The sequence below is a fragment of the Pinus tabuliformis genome, chromosome 7 (genome assembly GCF_031772625.1).
Source record: "Pinus tabuliformis cultivar Carrire ecotype Pingquan chromosome 7, CPIR1, whole genome shotgun sequence".
NCBI classification, from domain to species: domain Eukaryota; kingdom Viridiplantae; phylum Streptophyta; class Pinopsida; order Pinales; family Pinaceae; genus Pinus; species Pinus tabuliformis.
Window position 1 is genome coordinate 1,611,639,991 of NC_142293.1, and position 25,954 is coordinate 1,611,665,944.

Genomic DNA, 25,954 nt, shown 5'->3' on the forward strand with positions numbered 1-25,954 from the left:
ATGATGAAAATGCAATTATGACAATAATGATGATGATGATGGTGGTGATGATGGCGATAACGAAGATGATGACACTCCCTCTAAACTAGGGAGGTACTCATAATGAGACAAAAAGGTACTCTCAAGTTGAAATATTCATATATGAATGAGTCTAGATTGATAAGCTTCAATGATGGTTTACATCATCATAGCCAACATTTTCAAAATAACAAGGCTTCACTACCAAGTTCTATCTCTCCATTAGATCAGAGCACAATGTTGGGAGGCATAAATTTGGACACCACTGCCTCTCGAGGAACTTACCCCACTAGAATTTTCACCAGTTATGTGATCACATGATCATTTCCTAATACACTATCATAATATTTGACACCAGGAAATATCGATCCTCATGACTATTCTTATCTTGGATTAATGTACTTCATTTATGGTAGTTAGTCCTATTCAAAGAACAAATTCTCAAATAATATTGGTCCCGGATGTTTATCTAATCCACCTTTCTCCCTATCGGTGTCATTACTAGGCTTACGACTATTACTCTTGAACATAGTACATGACATATGGATAACATGGTGTCCACCCTCACTCCCTCTCAACTAGGGACGAGACATCCACAAGAATAAAATTTTCTCAAGAATACCCACAATTTTCATAGGGAATAAAATCATTAATTTGTTTTCATCACATGATGGCTTTATCATTAAGAATTCATATATTTGTGGCAAAATATTTCCCCTTTTGTCATTTGTGATGAAAGAAAATCAAAAAGTGGAAGCCAAAATCATTAAAGGTACACTATAATGATTTATATAAGTCTAAACGCTAAGGTTGAAGTGAAAATTCATAAAAATGTTATATCTATGAGTTGTGCCAAACTTATGAAAACCTTATTCCCTAAGTCCTATATATAATAAAAAGCAAAAGAAATAAAAATAAGGCCCAATGAATTGTAACTCATTTATTCACTCCCTCTTTAGACAACATATGAATATATACACTCCTAGTCACACTAGTTCACATGTTTGTCATGGTTAAATCATGAAGACCTCTTTTCCCCTTTCATTTTCACTTCATCATTTAAGCACCTAATTGAGGATCTAGGGAATGTTTGTTGCCTAAGGGTTTCATTTCTACTCTTGGTTTACTTATGTCACACTATGGTCAATTTATGTGACAGAGTGAAATACTTAAGTTTGTGGAATTATTAGAAAAGTGTATTAAGTTATTCACCACACACACATGTATTACATCTCATTGATCCACATGTGTGGGTTGGAGACTCATTGCTTGAGAACTTTAATGGAGACAACTTTAGGGTATTAATGGTATATTTTACAAAATATCTTGGTAAATATTTTGATTCATCCTTTATTTTCCTCAAGACACTTGATAATATCGAAGTCAGTCCCAATAATCCATGGAGATGGGGAGTATAAACTACTTGCGCTAGAAATGGAATTGAGAAATAAAGGTTTTCCATTTGTGATATTGGAGTCATAGATATTGGATACATGGTAGTAGTCCTCGATGTTAATTAACTAAAATTGTATTGTCGTAATGCGAAAAGTTGTAAACATATTGGTAACCTTGATGTCCTGATCATTCCAAATAATATCCATTTCACCTAAGTATATCTAAGCATCAATCACTACTTGGAAATTCCTCCCCCATTTGCTAATTATATGAGGTAGAACCTCACTTAATATTTTTGTTTCTTATATCAACATTATTGATGGGTTCTTTGTGTACCATTCTTCTTGTAGGAGTCTTTCTTTTCCTTTACTATTGAGGCCCTCATGTTCCATGAGACTATTTTCATGGAGAATTTACACAAAAAGGAAGTATAATGTGACTAAGAAAAACATGTTTTAAGATTTAAGTGCTTGGACAAGGCCACTTCATGATTCCTTAACTTGGGACCGAATGGTGAACTTGATGGCCTTAAGGGAAATTGACCCATGAAAATCTCAAAAAGAGGTGAATTTTGACTTTATCACATACAAGTTAATATACTAAAAAAATATCCATAACAATTTCATCAATCAATGGATCATTAAAAAAAATATCCAAAACAATTTCATCAAGCAATGAATCATTACATTATAAAATACAGTCTATAAAACTTTTGGGAACTTTTTTCTAAACCATGCTCAAAACCAACATATTTAAGAATAATATGGACAATAAAAAAAATTCATAAATTAAATAACATGTTATCAAGCCTAAGAAATGTCACTAACAGAAAACTAAAAAGCATGCAACTAATGGGAGTGACCACTCAAGGCCACCATAAGACAATTAATCTATTAGGACCAAGATTAATGGGGACAAATATCTACAAAGGACAAAGGAAAGCCTATTTTAACTTCATTGTTTTATTAGGTGCAACTTGAACATCTCAAGATATAATGAAGAGCATAATTAATTTTCTTGCATTAAGAAAATGCAGGCACATCCTATAACTTAGCAAGGAAGAGATGTATAATACCCATCTTAGTGACACAACAGATGGAATTAAGTTACTTTTTATATATATAATTTAAACTTATATCATAAAATCATGAATTTAGCATGAATGGAATGTTTAAAATCCATTTTTATAAAAATAAAATATTTTTTTTGTTATAAAAAAATAAAAAACGTAAGCAAATAATTTTTTCTTTTTAATTTAAAATAATTTTTAGAATTTTTTTAAACACTTTCCTCCATTCTAAGAAGCAAAAATAACAATAGAAATAAGGACGGACCAAAAATCTTCCTTTCCTTGGTAAGTGTTTCCCACCATTTATTCCACTCACTCGTGTTATTCATAAAACAAAAATAAGTGTTATTTCACACTCTTTTGGCAAGGCCTATTGAGCTTCTCCTATGATATATCTATTCCTTGATGGAGTCCTTGATATATTGATCAAGTTTTGATTCCTTGGAGATTAATTAGAGAAAAAAAAAACATTAGTACTCTTAATTCCAAGTTCAATGCCTTGGATGGTGGACAAAAGGCAAGGGAGGGGTTGCTATCGTGGTCATAATTCGAAGTTCATTGTCTCTGATGGTGGATGAGGAAAGGGAGGGGGTTGCAGTTGTGCTCATGGTCATGATTTTTTCTCATTTACATTATATTTAGGGAGTTCAAATCAATTTGAATGGAATCATTGTCATCACTAGGTATAATGGATTAAGTGTGATAATGGAAAAATGAAGTAATTATTTGTGAGTATTTGTTCTTGAACGAACATTAGGATCCATTTTATCATAGAGAAAAGTACATGCATTAAAAACAACTCAATATTTCATGTGACATTCATATTGTATGCGACTTATTTTTCATTAAAAAAAATCACTTTTTCATGTGACATTCTTTATTTGTTAAAAAAAATTATATTTCTAATATTAATTACAATTGTAATTTGAAATAAAGCTTACATTAACTCTTAATTTTCTAATTGTGCATGGACATCATAAGAAACATTCACAATATAATATGAAGAACAAATGATTACTTACTTCATATGCATTAAAAAATGCTTCTACTACTTAATGTGAATTACAAGTGTAATCTTAGTGGATCTCCAATATATCGTAAACCATATTTTCATTTTATTTTTTAGTACTATTAAATGTTATTATCTCCTACCTCATTTTATAGTTAGGATTCTAATAAAAATATGCATTGTGCTATAGAATTAGTACTAACATGTAATATTGATATTTTTTCGAGAACACTACAGGTAATGACCATGAAGATGATGATGTAGACTATTTTTAGATTACATAATATATTAGAGACGATGATGATCAGGATGGTGTTGGAGTTGGTGATGATTACATGGATGATATTATCAGGATGGTCAGGATGATGATCATGGAAATGATAATGAGGATGATCTTAATTATGAATTTTATGGTGCTAGCTAGCCATGTGTTATTTTTTATATTTAGTTGGGATGTCTTAATATGGTAATTATACATTTGAATTTTAGCTGATTCAAATAATGTTGACGATACTATCGGTACTATCTTGTTACTTTATTAATATGTTGAAAATTGCTTACATTCCTTTTATGAAGAATTATTGTGTATGATGAGATTCTTAATTTTTTATGGATGTTGTGAATTTACCTTAGAATAAAGATATCTATGAAACATTTTTATTTGGTAATCAGACATTTACTTTTAGTTGATTTGATTAAATATGATGATGATATTATCATTTTTATCTTGTTGTTTTATGTATATATTGAAAATTATCAACATTTTTTTGATGGAGAATTATTATGTATGATGATATTACTATTTTTTTATGGATGTTGTGAATTTACCTTAGAATAATGGTGTTCACAAAAGATTTTGATCTGATAATCACACATTTGAAACTTAGTTGATTTGATTAAAGATGATGAGGATATTATTAGTATTATCTTGCTACTTTATATATGTGTTGAAAACTTTCAATGTTTTTTGACGGAGAATCATTATGTATGATGATATTACTATTTTTGGATGTAATGTTGTGAATTTACCTTGGAATAATGATATTTGCGATAAGTGTTCATTTAGTAGTCATATATGTATATTGAAAATTGTCAATGATATTTTGATGGTGAATTGTTATATATGAGGATGTTGCTATCTTTTTTATGAATGTGGTCAATTACCCCTTAAATTTGTTTACAAATATTAATTTATCAATTTGAATTGTGATATCTTCTTAAATGTGTTACACATGACAATACCTCCTCATCATCTTGGAGGAGAAAACTATGTTGTTGGTTGAAATACCCCTTTCTCATAAACTATACAAGACTATAATACAAGGTATGTACCATGAGGACCATGTTATCCTAGTCTATAACAAATTGTCCCCTTCATTTAACTTTTGTTACCAAAATTCTCACTCAGTCACGAGGAAAAAATCTCGAGTTAACTAGAATTTGACACTCTTGTTCACTTTCAGAAACTCATATTGTGGAATGTGATCTCTTTATCCTCATCTTTAGATTTTTCCTAAAAAAGAAAAACATGCAAAAGCGGGAAAGAGCCATAAAGCATGGAGAAGATTTTTCCTAAGCCCAAAAGCATCTAAAAAGTGGAAAAGGCCATTTTTATATGAGAAAACATTATTCACCCAAAATCTTTTGCCCAAATTGAACTAATGAGGAATTTGGGAAATATTCATAGCCTTCACTTTCCTATATATTAGAGGCTTGGCTATTGAGAAAAGGATGGGAATTCTTGTATTGTCACGTTGCTAAGATCTATCTTGAGAGGGAGAGTTTTAGAGCTAAGAGTTGGGGGAGGTGATACTACAACTACATCTGATGGTTGTAACTTTCCTCCAACTCCTTTATTAATATAGATCAATTGTTCTTCCTTTTGTATGTTGCTATTCATTCTTTACTTATTCTATTTAACTAATGATTGTATGGGATTTTTGTTTATATTTATTTATTCATTCATATTTATATGTTTATGATAGATTCGATTATAAAGATATTATGTTGTGAAGGTTTCCTTTTTCTCTCTCTTATGTGTAGGACCTAGCTTTAGAGCTAACTAGGAGCACTTCCCAGCTACACTAAAAAATCCAAAAAGACTTGCATGCGAGGACTCACAGGAATTCCTTCTCTTTTTATTAATATCTACACTAGATCTTGATCTACTAAGAATCCTGAGCCTTAGAACAACCTTTCTCTTAATCAGTCTATCCTATGTTTCCGGGATAAACTGAGAGGGTTTTATGTTCATCTAACCTTGTATTAAATCCTACAGAAAAATGATATTTTGAAACTGTAATATATTTCACAGTGTAATTAAAATTAGTAAAATGAACCCATAAAGGGGGTCATAAATGGAAATAAAAGTAAAACTCTAAACAAGAAGCCAAAAGTGCATGTAACCATGGATGCAAAATTGGGAGTAGAATTGTATGTTAAACTAGCCATCAAAACAAGATGTAAACAATGACACAAAAAGGGTTTTAAAGTAGAATTTAAAAAGGGTGCAACACTAGACACAAAGAAGGGAACAAAATAGGGCATACAACAGGATACCAAATTGGTCGCAAACAAGGATGCAAAAATGGACACCAAAATGAGGATGCAAAGAATAGTGTAAAATTGGGTTCAAAAAGGATGTAAGAAAAGACACAAAACAAGATGAAAAATGGGACTAGAAAATGGTGAAACCAAGGATGCCAAAAATGATGCATAACTAGATGAAAACCAAAACTAAAATCTAGGTGCAAAATGAGATGCAAATGTGGACACAAAATGTGGCAGAAAAAGGATGCAAATTTGGATGCCAAAAATGATGCAAAATTAGATACCAAAAAGCATGAAAAAATGGACATAAAAAAATGGTGCAAAATTGGACACAAAAGTAGAAAAAATGGTTCAAAATTTTGCATAAAAATGGCTCAAATTTGGATGAAAATTGAGATGCAACATTGGATGCAAAATTAGGTGTAACAAATGATTCAAAACATGGCTCAAAAGCAAATGCAAAAGTAGACGTAAAAAATGGCTCAAAATTGAATGTAACATTAAACACAAATTGGGATGCAAAGGTGGACGCAATAAATGGTTCAACATAGAATGAAAATTTAGATGCTCAAAAGGATGCAAAATTAGATGCAGGAAATGGTGTTAAAAATGATGCTAAATTGGATGCAACAAATTATGCAAAATTAGATCCAAAATATGGTGCAAAATAGGATGCAAAAAAGGAAGATAAATAAAACACAAAAATGGATGCAAAATTTGGCACTAAATCAGATTCAACATATGGTGAAAAATTGGATGCAAAAAATGGTGTAAAAAAGGCCAAAAAAATTGACGCAAAAATAGATGTAAAAATAAGTACAAAATTAGAAGCAAAAAATGGCATAAGACTAGATGCAAAAACTGACACAAACTGGATGCAAAAAAAGGCACTAAATCAGATGCAAAAGATGCTATTAAACTCGATGCAAATTATGACACAAAACTAGAAGTAAAGAATGGCACAAAACATGAAGCAAAAAATGATGCAAAAAATGGCACAAGATTAGAAGTAAAACCAAATGCAAATATTGGTGTAAAATATGATGCAAAATTTGGCATAAAAATGGATGCAAAACTTGGCGCAAAAAAGGACGCTTTAAAAATTGTACAATAGAGCCAGATTTTGCGCCAGCATGCTCATCCCAATTGAGAAAAAAATGCACTAAAATGTGGTGCTAAGTCTGGCGCAAATTTCCTGTTTTGTTGTAGTGTGAATTGGTAAATTCCTCCTTTGACAGAGGCTTCTCGTAGAGTTTCAACCTATAAAAATTAACCAAAAGTGGGATCTTCCCATCATCAATTGTTTATATCTGAATAAATCCATTGTCATAGAATGTTTCCACTGGGTAGGGATCTAGCCATGTTGTCATCAATTCCCCTTTGAAGTCCTTGAATCTGGATTCATATGAGAGGGCCAAATGACCTTTCTGGAAGGTATTCTCCCTGATTTTTTTCTGATGCCAAACCGTTCTTGTCAATTGAACCACTTCAGTATGCATAAGAGCCTACAATCTGAGTTCATCAAGGGAATTAATTTGTCCTCTCCTCAGATAGTATGATGTCTAGATCAAGTCATGTCGCCATTCTTAAGGTGGTATACTCAAATTCAATATAAAATAGTGTTTTCTTACCATAAACCAACTTGAAGGGGGTGAATTTGGTGGTGTTCTTCCATGTAGTATTGTAGGCTGAAGTGGCCTCCACAAGCCTAACTTCCCAATCCATCTTGCTTCTGCCAACAACCTTTGTAAATATGCCTTCCAATCCTTTGTTGGTCACTTCCACTTTCCCATTTTCTTGAGAGTGATATGGGTTGGACTTCCTATGCCTCATGTGACATTTTTTTATTATCTCCTCTATCAAATTAGAATTGAATTGAGTTCCTTTGTTAGTGAGTACTTCCGTTGCGAAACCAAATTTGTAGAAAATTTTCTCCCTTAGTAATTTTTCCACCTTTTATTTTGTTGTTGCTTTAATTGCCTTCACTTTAGCCCACTTTGTTAGAAAATATGTAAATATAATAATATACCACTTTTGTCCAAATGGTGGGTCAACGAGTCCAATGATATCCATACCCCACTTTTCAAATGGCTTACGAACCACTTGAGGTTGTAGTGGAATTTCATCCTTTTGCGTGGGCTTACCCATCCTATGACACTCATCACATCAAGCAGTGTACCTCCTAGAATCTTGATGTAGTGTAAGTCAATAATATCCTGCTTGGAGAATCTTGAAGGTTGTCTTCTTGGTAACGAAATGCCCCCCACAAGGCCCATCATGGCATGCTAATAGGATATCAAAGGCTTCATCTTACCTTACACATCTCATCAAAATCTGATTTGGGCCCAATCTGAAAAGGTTACCCCCAATCCATGTGTAAGGGGTACTCTTCTTCAAAAAATTTCTCTTTTCCTTGGAGGATAGATTGGGAGAAATTGTCCAACAACCAAGAATTTTTCTATGTCATCAAACCAAGGTGACATAAATGAAATGGTGAAGAGTTGCTCATCTGTGAGTTGTTAATCTATGATCTCTTCATTCTCTAAAGGCAGGGTTAGTCTATACAAGAAATATGCAACCACATTCTCTTTCCTTGGCTTGTCAATAATGGTTAGATCAAATTATTGCAATAAAAATAACCATCCAATAATATTAGCATTGACATCCGGTTTTTTCATCGAGTACTTAATGGTTTCATGATCAGTGTGCACAAAAACTTAGTACCCTGTAATGTATTGTCTAAACTTATTCAAGGAATGTACAATAAACAAGAGCTCTTTTTCAGTAATTGTATAGTTAAGTTCAACCTTCGATAAATTCCTACTAATGAAACAGATAGCAGGAGGCAACTTACCCTCCAACTGTCCCAAGGTTTCCCTTACAAATTTGTAAGATGCATCCATGTGAATATTAAAAGGAAAGGCCAAATTTGAGCCATTGAGAACTAGTATAGTTATCAACTTCTCCTTGAGATCTTCACATGCTTATTGACATTGGTCTTTCCAACAAAAATATGAATCTTTTGTTAGTAAAAAAAACAATGGTGATTCCATCTTATTAAAATCCTTGATAAATATCCAATAATATCCAACTATTCCTACGAAACTCCTAACATCCCGTTTTTTCTAAGGAAAATGGACCCTTCTGTTAATGAAAATAATGTCATGGTCAACTTGAATCCCTTCCTTAGAGAGGAAGTGGCCTAGAAAAATCTTTGCAATCATAAAGAAAATCACGTTTTTTTGGACTTAAAAGAGAGATTCATTTCAATTCATATTTTCAAAACTTTACACAAGATATAGAGGGATTCTTGGAATGCATATCCATAAGGAGTGAATTCGTCCATATAAATTTCAATTGACTCATGAACAAGATTGGAAAAAATACTCAATACTACCCTCTAGAAGGTAGCAAGGGCATCACAAAAGCGGAAAGGAAGGACCATATAGGAAAACATCCCCCATGGACATGTGAAGGTGGTATTATCCTAGTCTTCAGTACTAATTTGGATCTCATTGTACCCGTTCAAACCATCTATAAATGAAAATAATGTTTTCCGTGCAAAACCATCCAAAACTTGATCAATAAAAGGTAGGGGAAAATGGTCTTTCTTGGTAGTCTTGTTAAGTTCCATGTAGTCAATGCAAACTCTCTTTTTCCCATTTTTTTGGGCACAATAAAAGGAGGTGATACCCATTCACTATATGAAATAGGATAACTAATAAATCTTGCATCCAATAATTTATGCAATTCTTCTTTTACTATGTATTTAAGTTTAGGGTTCACCCTTCTCTAGGGTTGATGAAACGGTTTGTGACCTTCTTTGATATTTCGTGCTTCAAATCACCTTCTTTTTCCACGTTTGCAGACATGAGTGAAGAATGTATGCTCGCATACAAGAGCCTCTTCAACTATCTTGTTTTCACCAATGAGGAATCAACATCAATCTTCTTGTCCTTTTTTAGACGAAGCTCTGAATAGATTTTCCGATTTTTAGCTTCTCGATGTCCACCTTTCTTGCAGTAAGTGCAAAGTTTCTTTAACATCCACACTTTCTTTCCCTTCTCTTTATTCTGATGTGGAGATGGGTCTTCATGTCATGTCCATTTCCCAGATGACAAATTTGATGTACAAAGCCATTCTTTTCCAACACTTGGTAACACAATCGTTATTCAACCCAGAAAATGTGCATGGTTTCATGTACCACAAATCTACGTTTCAATCTTCCTATAATCAAAAGGAATTTTGGAATAATTAGCTTTAGTGTACCTTTAATGGTTGCCTTTGGTCCACTCTCTAATGTGAACATGTTCTAAAATTAGTGATAGATAATTTTATTCCAACAATCAATTAATTATTTTTCATGTTTGTAAAGAGGACAAAAATTATGTCACCATGGAGCTATACTTAAGGTTGTGGTACTTTACCTATTGTATGTTTCAGAAGCTTTTATGGGCATATTTTCTGGTCGAATTTGTCCAAAATTTGGTAAGGATTTGTTAGAATCACAAGTTTGAGTTATTAACTCTCCACAATCCAAGTGCAATACAAATTTTTCATACGTTTAGTTTTGATCTCTAGAATAAAAGTCCTATCAAAAATTTTCATGATGCTAAATCCATATATGCACTCAAGAATGTATTCAAAACAATTCAAATTGAAAATTTGACTAAAAAAGCCAAATTATATATAACCCTTCAAATTTGTTAAAAAGACAAAAAAAATATAATAAATTTAAAATCATTCTTATTTACAATATTATATGGTAAGAAAAATTCCTTTATACTCCTTTTTCTCTATTTTATAAAAAAAATTTAACATAATTTTACTAAAATTTTGAAAAACTTCAAAAGTTAAATGAAAATCATTCCCCTATCTACCATTCATTTATTGTTTATTTGGAAATAATTATTATTCATCTATTGTTTATTTGGAAAATAATTAATTTATAGTGATTTTTTTATAAATGTACTAAACATTTTAGTCAAATATTTTTTCTTTTAATTCTTTATTTATATTCTTTTAACTCGTGTTTAATTATTTAAGTTAATATCAAATTTGGTGGTGCTAGGTTTAAATATTTTTTCTTTTAATTCTTTATTTATATTCTTTTAACCCGTGTTTAATTATTTAAGTTAATATCAAATTTGGTGGTGCTAGGTTTATATTTAAAGAGATTTAAATCCCACTTTATCTGTATAAACTGCTTATTCATATTGGTTAATTTTTGAACGTATTATTTTAATTATTTTCAATACTTCAAAACTAAAACATCCTTAATCGTATTTTTCTATTTCATATCTTTAAATACACAATTTAATATAAACGCAGTGTATTACTTATATGTGCAAGATACTTATTCACTCAAGATATCCACTTCTTGAAAAATCCAAGGATAATGTATCCATTAAGCCCTGCTTGAAGTAATAAATAATATAAGGCAATGTATACCCATTGAAAAAACTTAAATCTATTGCATGATCATCTTAGAGCGAAATCTTGGAATCATACAATCAGTCAGGAAGAATGTTACCTATATATGGCCCCAATATAATTATCAGTCACTCCAGCATCCAGTGATGAACGGTCGACCATATAACCCAAGAGTTTGACACTGAAATCAGCTTTGCAGAGCTCTACGCTAAACCCAACAATTACTGACTTCACCTTAACTACCTTGACCGCGAATATCTATCATACCATGTTTCTTCGGTAACTTATATCTATTCTACCTTGTTTTTGTGAGAGGTTAGAGAACACCCTGGAGCTACCTGAAGATCCACAAATTAGAGAACTGTAGGTAACTTTAAAGAGAAATGAAATTAAAAACTAGATACCGGAACCTACCAACATTCGCGTTTAAACTTCTGCCTCAACCATCTGGGCTATAATTTGATGCATTCTTTTGAGGAATTATTTGGTGGAGTAACTTCTCTAAGTTGTTGTTAGAAGATCCTCCATCCTGGACAGCGCGCTTCGCAGCTTGTTTCAGTTTTCCAACTCTTTTCCTCATTTTAACTCCTTCCTCTCCTCCTATCAAATTCCTCACCAACACTGCCACCTCTTCCCTCTTCACCGTCTTTTTTAAATGCATTCCTATTCCCCACTCTTCACAAATGAATTTCGCATTTATATGTTGCTCAGCCAAAAAGGGCCAGCATATCATCGGCACTCCCGCGCTTATGCTTTCCAACGTGGAGTTCCACCCGCTATGAGTGAGAAACCCTCCCAAAGAAGGGTGGGACAGTACTTTTATCTGGGGCGCCCACCCCACCAACAGACCTCTATCCTTTGTTTCCTCAATGAATTCCTTTGGCAATATGGCAGATTCACCATTAACTATATCTGGCCGGATAACCCACAAAAAGTGGTGGTTGCTGGAGGCCAATCCCCATGCAAATTCCAGTAGTTGTTCATTGGACAAAACTGCAATGCTTCCCAAACAAACGTACACGACAGAACATGGTTTCTGTGTATCCAACCATGTAAGGCAGCAACTTTCTTCATTCCACATACTCAATTCATCCGAGGGTCCTTCTTTACTCTTACAATGAAATGATTGAGATAGCAGTAGAGGACCGATGGCATATACACGGAAGTTAACTGAGAGTGCCTCCAAAACTGGGCGTTCCAGTTCTTCGAATGTGTTAACTAGTAATGCAGCTGCGGATAATGTACCTTGGCCTACCATTATTCCACTCTGAAAACCAGGGTCCGAAATGTCTGTGACTAAGAGGAAGTTGGGCAGCTCCCTCAACCGCAGCGGGGGCATTCCTGGGATGCAAGTGATTCTCACTTCATCAAGATATTCCTTGGTGAGGCAGCTTTCATCTGTCAAACACAAACATTATTCATCACAATACAAAGTACAATGGCAATTCCATCCAAAGTGCGAAGAACAGATTGAAACTACAAAAGATATGACATGTATACAATTGTTTCAACAACGCAATCATTTTCAAAATGTGGTGTGGGTAGATAATATGCGACCGTCTGGATCGTGTAAGCTACGCATTTCCACACAGAGAGATCAAAGCCTAATTAAGATTAATCAGTTTTTAACCCATTGTATTCATTCCACCAACTTTCCATTGTATACATTCCATATCTTAAAGTAAACTTTGTTTATAAAGCTTTATTTTTAGGAATTTAGATCAATTTTAAAACAACTTTGTTATCAATTTTCCAAAGAGATGATAACAAAACAGGTAACTCATATCAAACACCCCCATTTCATAGAAGGAATAAAGTACAGAAAATGCTTACCCGGTCAAACATTTCATTTTTTAAAATATCTTCGTTCATTTTCCGTACGCATCGAGAAAGGCAACATACATTTTAGAATGCAGTTGTCTATAACGCGACTTTTTGAAAGCTTTTTTGGTGGATTTTTCCGGTCGAAATCCCGTAGGAATTTATTGGAATCGCAAGTTTGATAGCTAGTTTCTGTACAATGAAAGCGTCCCAGGAGTTTTTCAGGGTGCTGAATCCAAATATGCAGTTAAAAAACCATTTTAACTGCAAGAAATCAAGATTTGACCTCAATTTCAAAAAATCGCATTATAGACAACTCCTTTCAAAATAGAGGAGCAAGTCATTAGAAGTTCAATCTAAATGAGACGTGTAAAATATATATTTATAAACTAAAATATTCAAAATTTAGAATATTGTAATATTAATATTGGAATATTAGTTTATATTTATATTTTTAATTATTTAAAAACTTATATATAGTAATATTTTTAACTATATATATTTTAAATTAATTATATCAAAGATTACAATTAATTATCATAATATATTATATATATATATTATTATATATGTATTTTTTATTTAATTATATCAATTTTGTGATAAAATATAATTTTTTGGAAATAAACCGTATATAGTATCTTAAAATTAAAATGTTTAATGTTTTAAGTGAATACTATATTTTGATTAATTTCAGAGTTAAACTTATTTCTGAAAAATCATGTATTAATTTATACATCCATAATTTATATATCTAAAATCAAAATGAGTTTTGCTAAATAAATATAAAATAAAACTATATAAGAATTGAGAATTCTGATTACTTTGTATAAATATATCTAAGATTTAAAAGAAATATTAAAAGAAAAAATAAAGTTTGGAAAAATAGAGGTATTGGCATTAACTATGAGGTCTTTGTTGCATAAATATATCTAAGATTTAAAAGAAAAATTAAAAGATTTAAAGCAAAAATTAAATCTTGGAAAAATAGAGGTATTGCCATTAATTATAAAGCCTTTGTCTACTAAAATATGACATTAACATTGATATATAATATTTCTTTTTTATTTATGAGAAAAAATACCATTTTTAAATCTAAATAAATTTCTTAACTTACAAAAATAAATATCATATTCTATCTTAAACTTGTAAATTTATAAAAAATAAATACACATTTTTAATTATTACTTATATATATTAACTTGATACCTATCATATTCTCTCTTAAACTTATAAATTTATAAAAGAGAGATACGCATTTTTAGTTTATACTTATATATGATATAGTTATTACTCGTATACAACAATATACAACAATATATGATATAGTTATTACTCGTATACATAACAATATAGTTAATATCTTTTGTCATAAATGTACCCATCGTAACTGCACATATATAGTTTATACGCCAAATCTAGTGAAAAGCAAATTCCATCCCTGCAGGGATCCTTATAGAAATTCAAAGCTGGTCTGGCTCCTCCCAATCCTTGTCAAATATATCTTATTCTTTCCTCTAAAACCCATATTTTCCGGAACCCTTAGTCGGTAAAATGCCGGCAGGGCTTCCACAATTTGAGGAACCCCCATCGCTTCATTACGGCATGATACCTAGTATCCTTCGTTAGAAACTCAAAGCTTGTCTTCCCGCTCCTTACTATACCAGAGGGGTTTGCACATTTTGCGTAACCCTAATCATTTTTGTGTCTGACTTCAACATCCCCAAGGGGCTATTTGTTCCAATTTATTTAAGAATCTTACTTTTTCGGATACCTCTTCATAAAAACTTTTTCTGAAAATTTTGGTATAGCCTCCATCGCTAACGATTCTGAGACGGAATATTGGATGAAACCAAGCATGTTGTCAATAGATTGAATCACCCTTTGATCATAAAGATGGCCGCATCCAACCCGATAATGAAAAATTGTAATGCCTCAATGTGCCCCAGTTGAAAGATTCTCTTCACTACTAAAAAACATACCAAGATAGTACAGTGATGTGTGGTTTGACAGTAAAGTCACATGGGGATGCTCAGGCAGACCGAGTTCAAATCTCATTGAATACATTGACCTGTTGTGGTGGCGGCTAGAGTGGCGGATTCCCCTTTCCCGTTGAGTCTGCTCTTGCTAAAATCATAGGGACTTAGTATACCTGACTTGCAGGTGACAGACCTTCCCCTTTCTTGTTGAGTCTGCTCTTGCTAAAATCATAGGAACTTAGTATACCTGACTTGCAGGTGGTTGGTTATGCTCTTGGTGTTATAGTGGCAGCGTTAAGGTTTGATCCTGGGTCTCCCCTAGATTAGGCCAGGCAGTTACTGATTCACCATGTGGTAAAAAAAAAAAAACAGACCAAGATAGTTTATATCCATAGAGCCCATCTAATATTACTGATTTCTGGGTGGAGAGAACTTGTCCCTATTATCATTTTTGGAATATTTATTATAAATTAGATTTTGAAATATAGTTAGAATCTGTAATTTTAGATTCCCCTTTCCCGTTGAGTCTGCTCTTGCTAAAATCATAGGAACTTAGTATACCTGACTTGCAAGTGGTTGGTTATGCTCTTGGTGTTATAGTGGCAGCGTTAAGGTTTGATCCTGGGTCTCCCCTAGATTAGGCCAGGGAGTTACAGATTCACCATGTGGTTAAAAAAAAAAAAAAAAAAACAGACCAAGATAGTTTATATCCATAGAGCCCATCTAATATTACTGATTCCTGGGTGGAGAGAACTTGTCCCTATTATCATTTTTGGAATATTTATTATAAATTAGATTTTGAAATATAGTTAGAATCTGTAATTTTAGATTTTACTTAAAAATACCCAAAAAGTTTTTATCAATAAAACTATTTTACTCTACATTAAATTTACAGATACATTTTAAATCGGAGTATAAATCTTTGGGTGATACATTTTAAATTGTGATTGATTTTGATACACAGAAAATTAACATATCTCCTGCACACAAAAATGACATGCACAAATCTAGAAATCGTCCAAATTTTGGGGATAAAGAAAAACAGTTCGGCCATCAATACTAGATTCTTAACCTACGCAAGACTTAAAAGTTTCATATATCACCATCCCCTTGGTTGGTTGCAGGATGCAGCTTGATTGCTTATGCGTGGATGTAAATAAAAGGAAAAAGGACAGCTTATTTACAATTCCTAGAACAAACAACTATGATGTTGACATTTGTTGCGTACCTTTGAGAGGAAGATATCCTTTGTCGATGAGCAGAGGAATGGAAAAGTAAGCGGTGAAACCGAAGGCACTGGTCGGCCAGAAGGCAACTCTGGGAATACCATATTCGTTCGCAACATCCTGCGTCTTCGATAAAAGTCCATCCGACACTATAAAGGTGACTGGAGGAACGTTGGGAAGATGTTGGAGCCTCTCCATCAACTTGCGGAAGTGAAGATGAGCGTTAGCGGTCATAGATTGGAAGAGGACAGGAACATTTTGATTCAGAGTAGACCCATTTCGGGGAGGCAGGCCGTCAGGCAGAGTTTCGAATCGTATATTCATATGATTCCTATTACCCATAATGGAATCATCATCATGGGTCAAAATCACCCCACATTCAGCCAGACGCCTTTGGACAAATTCTGTAACCACGAAAGTGATATAGAACTCGCGGGTGGACAAAACATGGGCCAAATTCATGAAAGGTTTTATGTGGCCCTGCAGCGGAAACGGAAATAATACGGCATGAAGGGACCGCTGATCGACTGATTGTGTGGGTTCCATGTGTTCATTCATTTGTCACCAAATGAAAAATAGAGGGACCTGAATTCTGGAAGAGGCACAGTGATGTAGAACTGTTTATAGAGATTTTTCACAACATTAATTACTTCCTCATTACAGTTGCAGGCCTGTAAATAGAAACATAATAGTAATGGGGACATTGTACAAATTAATGTAGTTCCCTCCTTTTTTTTGGTTAATGGAGTGACACAGAAGATTTACTTTTAATGTAATATATCTAAGTATCTTCGATTAAAACCCTGGTATCCTTCCCAAATCCATTTTGTCCTATCTTTTTCAAATCCATCTTCCATAGTCTACCAGAGGGGTTTCCACATTTTGGGTAACCCTAGTCTTTATCCGACTTGCAGGTCAATGATTGAGGATATATCCATGCTTAGGGCGAAATCAACATCTCTAAGAAGCTATTTGTTCCTATTTATTTAAGAATTTTATATTTTTTAGTTTTTACTTTTTCGGATACTTCCTCTGAAGCGAATAGAGTCGGTTCTTCAAGTGAAATATTTTAAAAGACAGATTTTCATTAAAATACAAGAATATACATTAAAAATATATTAATAAGAATAATATAATATATAATTAAATAAATAATTTTTCACCAATAAGATATTCTGATTATTGTTTATTATCTATATTTATTAGATTACGTAAATTATATTCCTAACATCCTCAAAAAAACAAAAATGTGAAAATTTTGATATGCCCTCCACCTCTATCGTTTATTGGATAAAACCAACCATGTTGTCAATAAATTGAATCGCCCTTTGATCATAAAAATGGCCGCAAACAACCCCATAATGAAAAATTGTGACGCTTCAATGTGCCCCAGCCCGGTTGAAAGAGTCCCTTCACGACTAGAAAACAGACCAAGATTGTTTACATCCATAGAGCCAATGTAATATTACGGTTTTTGTTGGGTATTTCTTCTTTAAATGGGGAAAATACCAAAAACCAAACACACAGAGGCAATGCTTTTTTTTTACTTTTCTCCAGGATCTTTTATGCACAGAAGACTTAAAAAAAAATTCACTCAGAGAACTAGAGTATTTCACTACCATTAAAACATTCTATTCATTAAAACCAATACAAACTTCATCCTCTTTTATTGAGAGGGATTTACCACTGTAAAATCATTTTCATATTCACTGCTGTGAAAAACAACTTACTGCTGTAACAAAAGTTTACATAAGTTTACTGCTGTAAACAAAATTCACACAGGCTTACAAAATTTCACGCTCCACCATTTCCTTTATGCAAAACCACACATGGTTTTTGCTATTCCTCTGTTTTACAATTCCTTACAAAACATTACCAATTACATTTGTGCACTGCTGTGCATTCACCCTCTGGTTCTTCACATTTTTCACACTGCTGTGTATGAAATACAACACATGGTTTTCGCTTCACCACTCTAATTTTACTCTACTGTGAACTCACACTAAAACCTCCCGTGTGCCATACAAGAAAACACAAGTCAACACAGTAATAAATTACATCACCTATCCCATACAGAATTTATGTAATAAGTACATTCGCCCATACCTTCTCATAAAAAAAACTTACGAACTCTATGTAAAACTTTAATATTCTACCTACCACTATGACATTTCATTAAGACGTATGGTCAATCAAAACTTAGATTTACTCCACGCAACATTTAATATTTGCCGTCGGGTGAATTTCAAACATTATGCGATTTGGTTTTGGGAAGCCATCGGGTCCACTCCATCGCATCGCAACTTTACTCATGTCAAAGACTTCAACCCTATGACATTGCCGATAGCGATGTGCCGATGCGATATCGGCGATCGCTTATCGCAAATACAAGAGCTTCCTTATAACTCCTTCACTTCAACTTTGCCGATGCGATATCGGCTATCGCTTATCGCAAACACAAAGGCTCCTTTATATTTCTTCACTTCATTTTGCCGATGCGATATCGGAGATCGCTTGTCGGCTATGTTCATATCGCTGCACAGTTGAAATTATATTTTCAACACTCCCCTTTAATTTCAACTGTCGGGCATTCAATCATACCCAAACACTTCCTCAAAAATTCAAAGCTTTTCTGATCCAGCGGCTTTGTCAAGATGTCCGCAACCTGTTCTTGAGTCCTGCAGTGTTCTAGGACAATTTCTCCATTGTTCACCAATTCTCTGATGTAGTGAAACCTTGTATCAATGTGTTTCGTTCTCTTATGAAACACTGAATTCTTTGACAATGCAATAGCTGAGCTATTGTCACAAAATATCACTGTCGCTTTTGCCTGCTCTTGGCCTAAGCTTCTCAACATTCTTCTCATCCACACTGCCTGACATGCTGCTGCTGTCGCTGCCACATATTCAGCCTCTGCTGTAGACAATGCTACAATGGACTGCTTCTTAGAAGCCCATGAAATGGCTCCTGAACCCATATGAAAAACATAACCGGAAGTGCTCTTCCGATCACCTCAAAATTCTCTTTGCTGCCTGCCAATGTGCCTCCTTTGGCCTCTCCATGAATCTGGAAATCAAACTAACAGCATACATTAAATCAGGCCTAGTAGCTGTTAAGTACATGAGGCTGCCTACAATGCTTTTATACAAGCTAGGATCAAAGTCCTTGCTGCTGTCCTCTTTGTTGAGCTTTAATCCCATCACTGTGGGAGTGATGGCTGCCTTGCATTCTTCCATCTTAAATCTGCTCAAAATTTGATTTACATATCTTGCTTGAGATATAAAAATTCATTTTTCATTTTGATCTACTTCTATGCCTAAGAAGTATCTCAACAAACCCATGTCAGTCATTTCAAATTCATCCTTCATGACTGATTTAAAATTCTCAATAAGATAAATATCATTTCCAGTGAAAATAACATCATCTACATACAAGACAACAATTAAAATTTTACCATCCTTTTCCTTGATGTAGACTGTGGGTTCTCCTTCACATTTGTCAAATTCATTATCTAATAGATATGAATCTATCCTGCTGTACCATGCTCTTGGCGCTTGCTTCAGCCCATAAAGAGCTTTCTTCAATTTGCACACTTTGTGCTCTTCACCTTTCTTCTCATATCCGAGAGGCTGTTCAACATAAACCTCTTCCATTAACACTCCATTTAGGAATGCTGATTTCACATCCATTTGGTAGACTTTCCATTTGTTTTGTGCTGCTATGGACAACACTGCTCTCACGGTTTCCATTCTTGCAACCGGGGCGAAAGTCTCCTCATAATCTCTTCCATACTGCTGCTTGTAGCCTTTAACAACCAGCCTTGCTTTATGCCTTTCAATCTTGCCTTCAGCATTGCTCTTGGTCTTATAAACCCATTTCACACCAATGACTTCTTTGCCTTTTGGTAACTCAACCAAATCCCATGTTTTGTTTCTCTCTATTGCATTAATTTCCTCATCCATAGCTTCTATCCATTTCCTATCTTTGATTGCATCCTTGAAATGAATAGGATCATCAACATGACAATATAAGGCAAATAAGGAATTCATTCCTTCATTATAAATGTCACTTAGATTTCTAAACTTCTTACCTCGTTCACTTGGTGTGCAAGTGCTTGAAGATGCACTTGAATTTCCTCCTTGTGGTGTGCTTGGAGAAGCACTCTCATTTATCCTCAATGGTGTACCTTGCTGTCCTTGTGTTGGCGCTGCTGTTTGGGGATTCATTTCAGACACCTCCTCTTCATCTTCATCATGAGACAAACAGTTCTTGACATTCACTGTTTTCTCTATGCTTCCATCCCAAGCTTCCTCTTCAATGAATTGAACATCCCTGCTGACAAAGAACTTCTTGGTAGATGGAATGTACAGCCTGTAGGCTTTGGATTCATCGCTGTATCCAATGAAGATGCATTTCTCCCCTTTGTTGTCCAACTTCCTCCTTAGCTGATCTGGTATGTGTGCATAGGCCACACACCCAAAAACTCTCATGTGGGTGACTCCTTGCTTTCTCCCACTCCATGCCTCTTCTGGCACTTTGTTCATGACTGCTTTTGTAGGACACCTATTCAATATATAAACTGCACAATGTACAGCTTCAGCCCAATACTCATTCGGCAAATGCTTTGCCTTCAACATGCTCCTTGCCATATCCATGATGGTCCTGTTCTTCCTTTCAGCAACTCCATTTTGCTGCGGAGTGTACCTTGCTGTAAACTGTTTATGAATTCCATTTTCTCTACAAAATATTAGGAATTCCTTGGAGATATACTCACCTCCTCTATCAGTTCTTAATACTTTTATGTGCAGCCCGCTTTGGTTCTCCACAAGTGCTTTGAAGTTTTGAAATTTCTCAAAGACTTCACTTTTGTTCTTGAGGAAATATATCCAAGTCTTTCTTGTACAGTCATCAATGAATGTTAGGAAATATTGGCTGCCAGCTAATGATGGAGCTTGCATCGGTCCACACAAATCTGAGTGGATAATCTCTAAGGGTGTCTTTCCCCTTATACTTTTCCCTGATGGAAAACTTTCTCTGTGTTGTTTTCCCAAAATGCAGCCTTCACATAGGCTGTCCGGTTTCTCTATCAATGGTAATCCCTTTACCATTCCTTTTCTGCTCAATAAGTTTAGACCTCCAAAATTGAGATGCCCAAATCTCAAGTGCCATAACCAGTTCTCATCCTTTGGCACGCTCTGGAAGGCCTCTTGGGTGACTGCTTCCATTTCCCTTTTGTTCTTCATGTCAGTCCTGATCCGGAGAGGGAACATCCTGTTCCTTGTCATCTTCACTTCAGCAATGCATCTTTTGCTGGGTGGTATATCCATGATGGTGCACACATCATTTTTAAAGAAAACATTGTACCCCTTATGGACAAGCTGTCCAATACTCAAGAGATTACATCTCATTCCGGGGACATAGTATACATCTGCTATGGTTTTCCTTTCTCCTTGCTTTGAAAGTATTTTTATTTCTCCTTTTCCCATAACAGACACTTTACTATCAGTTCCTAGTGTGACTTCTGATTTCACATTTTTATCGAGGGCAGAAAAGAAGGCTATATTTCCGGTCATATGGTTGCTGCAACCTGAGTCTAAAAACCATATGTCCTCACTATGTGTTTCAGCCATGTTACAAGCTAACAGGACATTGTCTTGACTGCTGTTTTCTCTTGTAACATTTGCATTTTGTCTGCTGTTCATATCATGTTGTTTCTTTCTGCAATCACTAGCATAATGTCCATACTTTTTGCAATAATAGCATTGAACATTAGATTTATCATACCTTTGTCCTTGAGCATGATGTTGATCTCTTTGTTGGCTGCTGCCTTGACTTTGGTTCTGATTTGGATTGCAGCCTCTTCCTTGTGCATTTGATGGGTTGTTCCTTCCTCCTCTGTTCTGGCTTCTGCCTCTTCCTCTTTTGTTTCCTCTGCCTTGACCTCTGCCTCTTCCAAAGGACATCTGGGTCTTGAAGGCTTGCTCAAGAGATGAGTTTTCATTCCTACTCAACCTCTGTTCATGTGTTATCAGTGATGCGTGTAGCTCATCAACTGAATAGTTTGAGAGATCCTTTGTCTCTTCAATGGTGGTGACTATGGCATCAAACCTTGAGGGTAAGACCCTCAATATTTTCTCCACTATTCTTCTGTCTTCAATGGTTTCTCCATGAGTTCTCATTTGTGTGATTACACCAATCACATGAGTGAAGAATGAGTCAATGTTATCTGACTCCTTCATGTTCAGATTCTCAAAATCCTTTCTCAGCAATTGAAGTTTTGCTGTCTTCACTCTCTCCATGCCTTGATAGGCTGTCTTGAGTGTTTGCCATGCTTCATTGGCTGTCTTAGCTGCTGCTAACCTTGGAAACATACTCTGGTCTACTGCTAGATACAACAACACTCGGGCTTTTGAATCCTTCTTCCTATTGTTCTTCAGCAGATCCTTCTCTCCCTGAGTTAATGCATTGAACTCAGTTTCATCTGCTGGTTCTTCAAAACCATCTTCAACTATTTCCCATAAGTCTTGGGAGGCAAGTAGGGCTGTCATAGTTATTGACCAATAATCATAGTTCTTCCCATTAAACTGTGGGAGCTGGGTGTTAAACAAACCCATACCAGTGCTTGTGCTAGCCATTCCTTGACTGTGTATGTCTAAAAACAACTGACTGTTTCTTCAGCAACACAAAAAAAACTTTTGAAATACCTGAATCCTCTGATGTCTGAGTCTTCTGTCTCCCTGAGAGGTTTTGCTGCAACAACAACCTTCTCCCTTCAGCTTCTTTGAGTCTTCAAAGAGCCTGGACCAGCTCTGATACCACTGTTGGGTATTTCTTCTTTAAATGGGGAAAATACCAAAAACCAAACACACAGAGGCAATGCTTTTTTTTTACTTTTCTCCAGGATCTTTTATGCACAGAAGACTTAAAAAAAAATTCACTCAGAGAACTAGAGTATTTCACTACCATTAAAACATTCTATTAATTAAAACCAATACAAACTTCATCCTCTTTTATTGAGAGGGATTTACCACTGTAAAATCATTTTCATATTCACTGCTGTGAAAAATAACTTACTGCTGTAACAAAAGTTTACATAAGTTTACTGCTGTAAACAAAATTCACACAGGCTTACAAAATTTCACGCTCCACCATTTCCTTTATGCAAAACCACACATGGTTTTTGCTATTCCTCTGTTTTACAATTCCTTACAAAACATTACCAATTACATTTGTGCACTGCTGTGCATTCACCCTCTGGTTCTTCACATTTTTCACACTGCTGTGTATGAAATACAACACATGGTTTTCGCTTCACCACTCTTATTTTACTCTACTGTGAACTCACACTAAAACCTCCCGTGTGCCATACAAGAAAACACAAGTCAACACAGTAATAAATTACATCACCTATCCCATACAGAATTTATGTAATAAGTACATTCGCCCATACCTTCTCATAAAAAAAACTTACGAACTCTATGTAAAACTTTAATATTCTACCTACCACTATGACATTTCATTAAGACGTATGGTCAATCAAAACTTAGATTTACTCCACGCAACATTTAATATTTGCCGTCGGGTGAATTTCAAACATTATGCGATTTGGTTTTGGGAAGCCATCGGGTCCACTCCATCGCATCGCAACTTTACTCATATCAAAGACTTCAACCCTATGACATTGCCGATAGCGATGTGCCGATGCGATATCGGCGATCGCTTATCGCAAATACAAGAGCTTCCTTATAACTCCTTCACTTCAACTTTGCCGATGCGATATCGGCTATCGCTTATCGCAAACACAAAGGCTCCTTTATATTTCTTCACTTCATTTTGCCGATGCGATATCGGAGATCGCTTGTCGGCTATGTTCATATCGCTGCACAGTTGAAATTATATTTTCAACAGTTTTCTCTCTCTGATCTTATAAGATAGTGGAGAAAACTTGTCTCTATTGTCATTTTTCGAATATCTATCGTCAGGAATTAGATTTTGGAATATTCTATCATCAGGAATTAGATTTTGGAATATTTCCAGAATCTGTAATCTTAGATTTTACTCAGAAATACCCAAAAAGTTTTCCTACCCTACATAAATCTATTTGATCTTTCCATACGTAAATCTATTTCAATTCCAATCATTATTTCATTCCCAAACATTAAATTGGCAGGCCGTAAGGCAGATTTTCGAATCGTATATTCATATGATTCCTATTACCCATAATGGAATCAGCCAGACGCCTTTGGACAAATTCTGTAACCACAAAACATAGCCCAAATTCATGAAAAGTTTTATGTGTCCCTGCAGCGGAAACGGAAATAATACGGCATGAAGGGACCGCTGATCGACTGATTGTGTGGCTTCCATGTGTTCATTCATTTGTCAGTCACCAGAAGAAAAATAGAGGGATCTGAATTCTGGAAGAAGCATTTGTCAGTCACCAGAAGAAAAATAAAGGGATCTGAATTCTGGAAGAAGCACGGTGATGTAGAACTGTTCATAGAGATTTTTCACAACATTAATTACTTTCCCATTACAGTTGCAGGCCTGTAAATAGAAACATAAGACTAATGTGGTCATTGTAAAAATTAATGTAGTTCTCTCCTCATTTTTTTTTTTTTGGTGAATGGAATGACACGGAAGATTTACTTTTAATGTAATATCTAAGTATCTTCGATTATAGTCGATGTTTGGAATTTGGTGGGAGGCTGATAAAAATAAGTGAGTCCTTTGTTTGGAAATGGAAAGAAGAAATATTTTAATCCCAGGGACTAGGCGTAAAGGATAGGTATATATTTCTGATCACACTATCAGAGTTGGTGTATCTCTTCGTCGAAAATGGAAGAAAAATATTTTGGCACCTAATATTTCTTCCAATAATTTCTTCCAAAGCAAGCTGATGCTAATAAAAGAAAAAGGCACACTGACATCCTCTGTGACCATTCCATGTAGTTTACCTTTTCAGCATAGCATCTTCTACGGACCTGAGAGTGCTTGTGGCGGTGTTAACTGCAGCAAAAGCAAATATAGAAAACGCACACTGACACCGTACTGGAATTACGCGTTACGCTGGCACTGGGGCGGTCTTAGCTGCAGGGAGAAAACAAATATAGAAAAAACCACTGACACCCTCACTGACTATTGCATGCGATTCACTCTATCAGGCTTATCTACTGGAATTACAGGTGAGGTTCGCACTGTAGCGGTGTTGACACGCAACAGAAAAACAAATATGGAGGACCCTATGAGTGCAGAGAAGATGAGTATGGCCTGCATGGGATCCTCTGAGCACAACGTTTTCCGCGGAATTTATTGCGTTATCTACTGGATTTATAGATTACAATGGCCGTGGTAACATACCGCAGAAGAGACTATTTTAATATGGACGGGCTGATTTTTTTTAAGATTGGTTGATTGATATTCAGAGTGCCGGGAAAATTTAAATAGATTAATT

General features: G+C 34.7%; 1 protein-coding gene across 1 annotated transcript; it reads right to left on the reverse strand.

Annotated features, from left to right (window-relative positions):
- Nucleotides 1-11,590: 11,590 nt before the first annotated feature.
- On the reverse strand, nucleotides 11,591-17,156 carry LOC149254364 (7-deoxyloganetin glucosyltransferase-like). The gene is made up of 2 exons (XM_089457023.1): nucleotides 16,503-17,156; nucleotides 11,591-12,872 (listed from the first exon to the last, which is right to left on the reverse strand). Exons 1-2 carry the CDS (start codon nucleotides 17,056-17,058, stop codon nucleotides 11,914-11,916), a joined length of 1,515 nt encoding a protein of 504 aa, XP_089313149.1. The 5' UTR covers nucleotides 17,059-17,156; the 3' UTR covers nucleotides 11,591-11,913.
- Between the last annotated feature and the right edge of the window lie 8,798 nt (nucleotides 17,157-25,954).

What these genes read in the sequence shown, in the direction of transcription:
- LOC149254364 (XM_089457023.1), bottom strand. Translation starts at nt 17,058, where the DNA reads ATGAATGAACACATGGAACCCACACAATCAGTCGATCAGCGGTCCCTT. An exon ending in AGGATATCTTCCTCTCAAAG is followed by an intron (nt 12,873 to 16,502) that starts GTACGCAACAAA and finishes TGTGTTTGACAG; the next exon opens with ATGAAAGCTGCCTCACCAAG.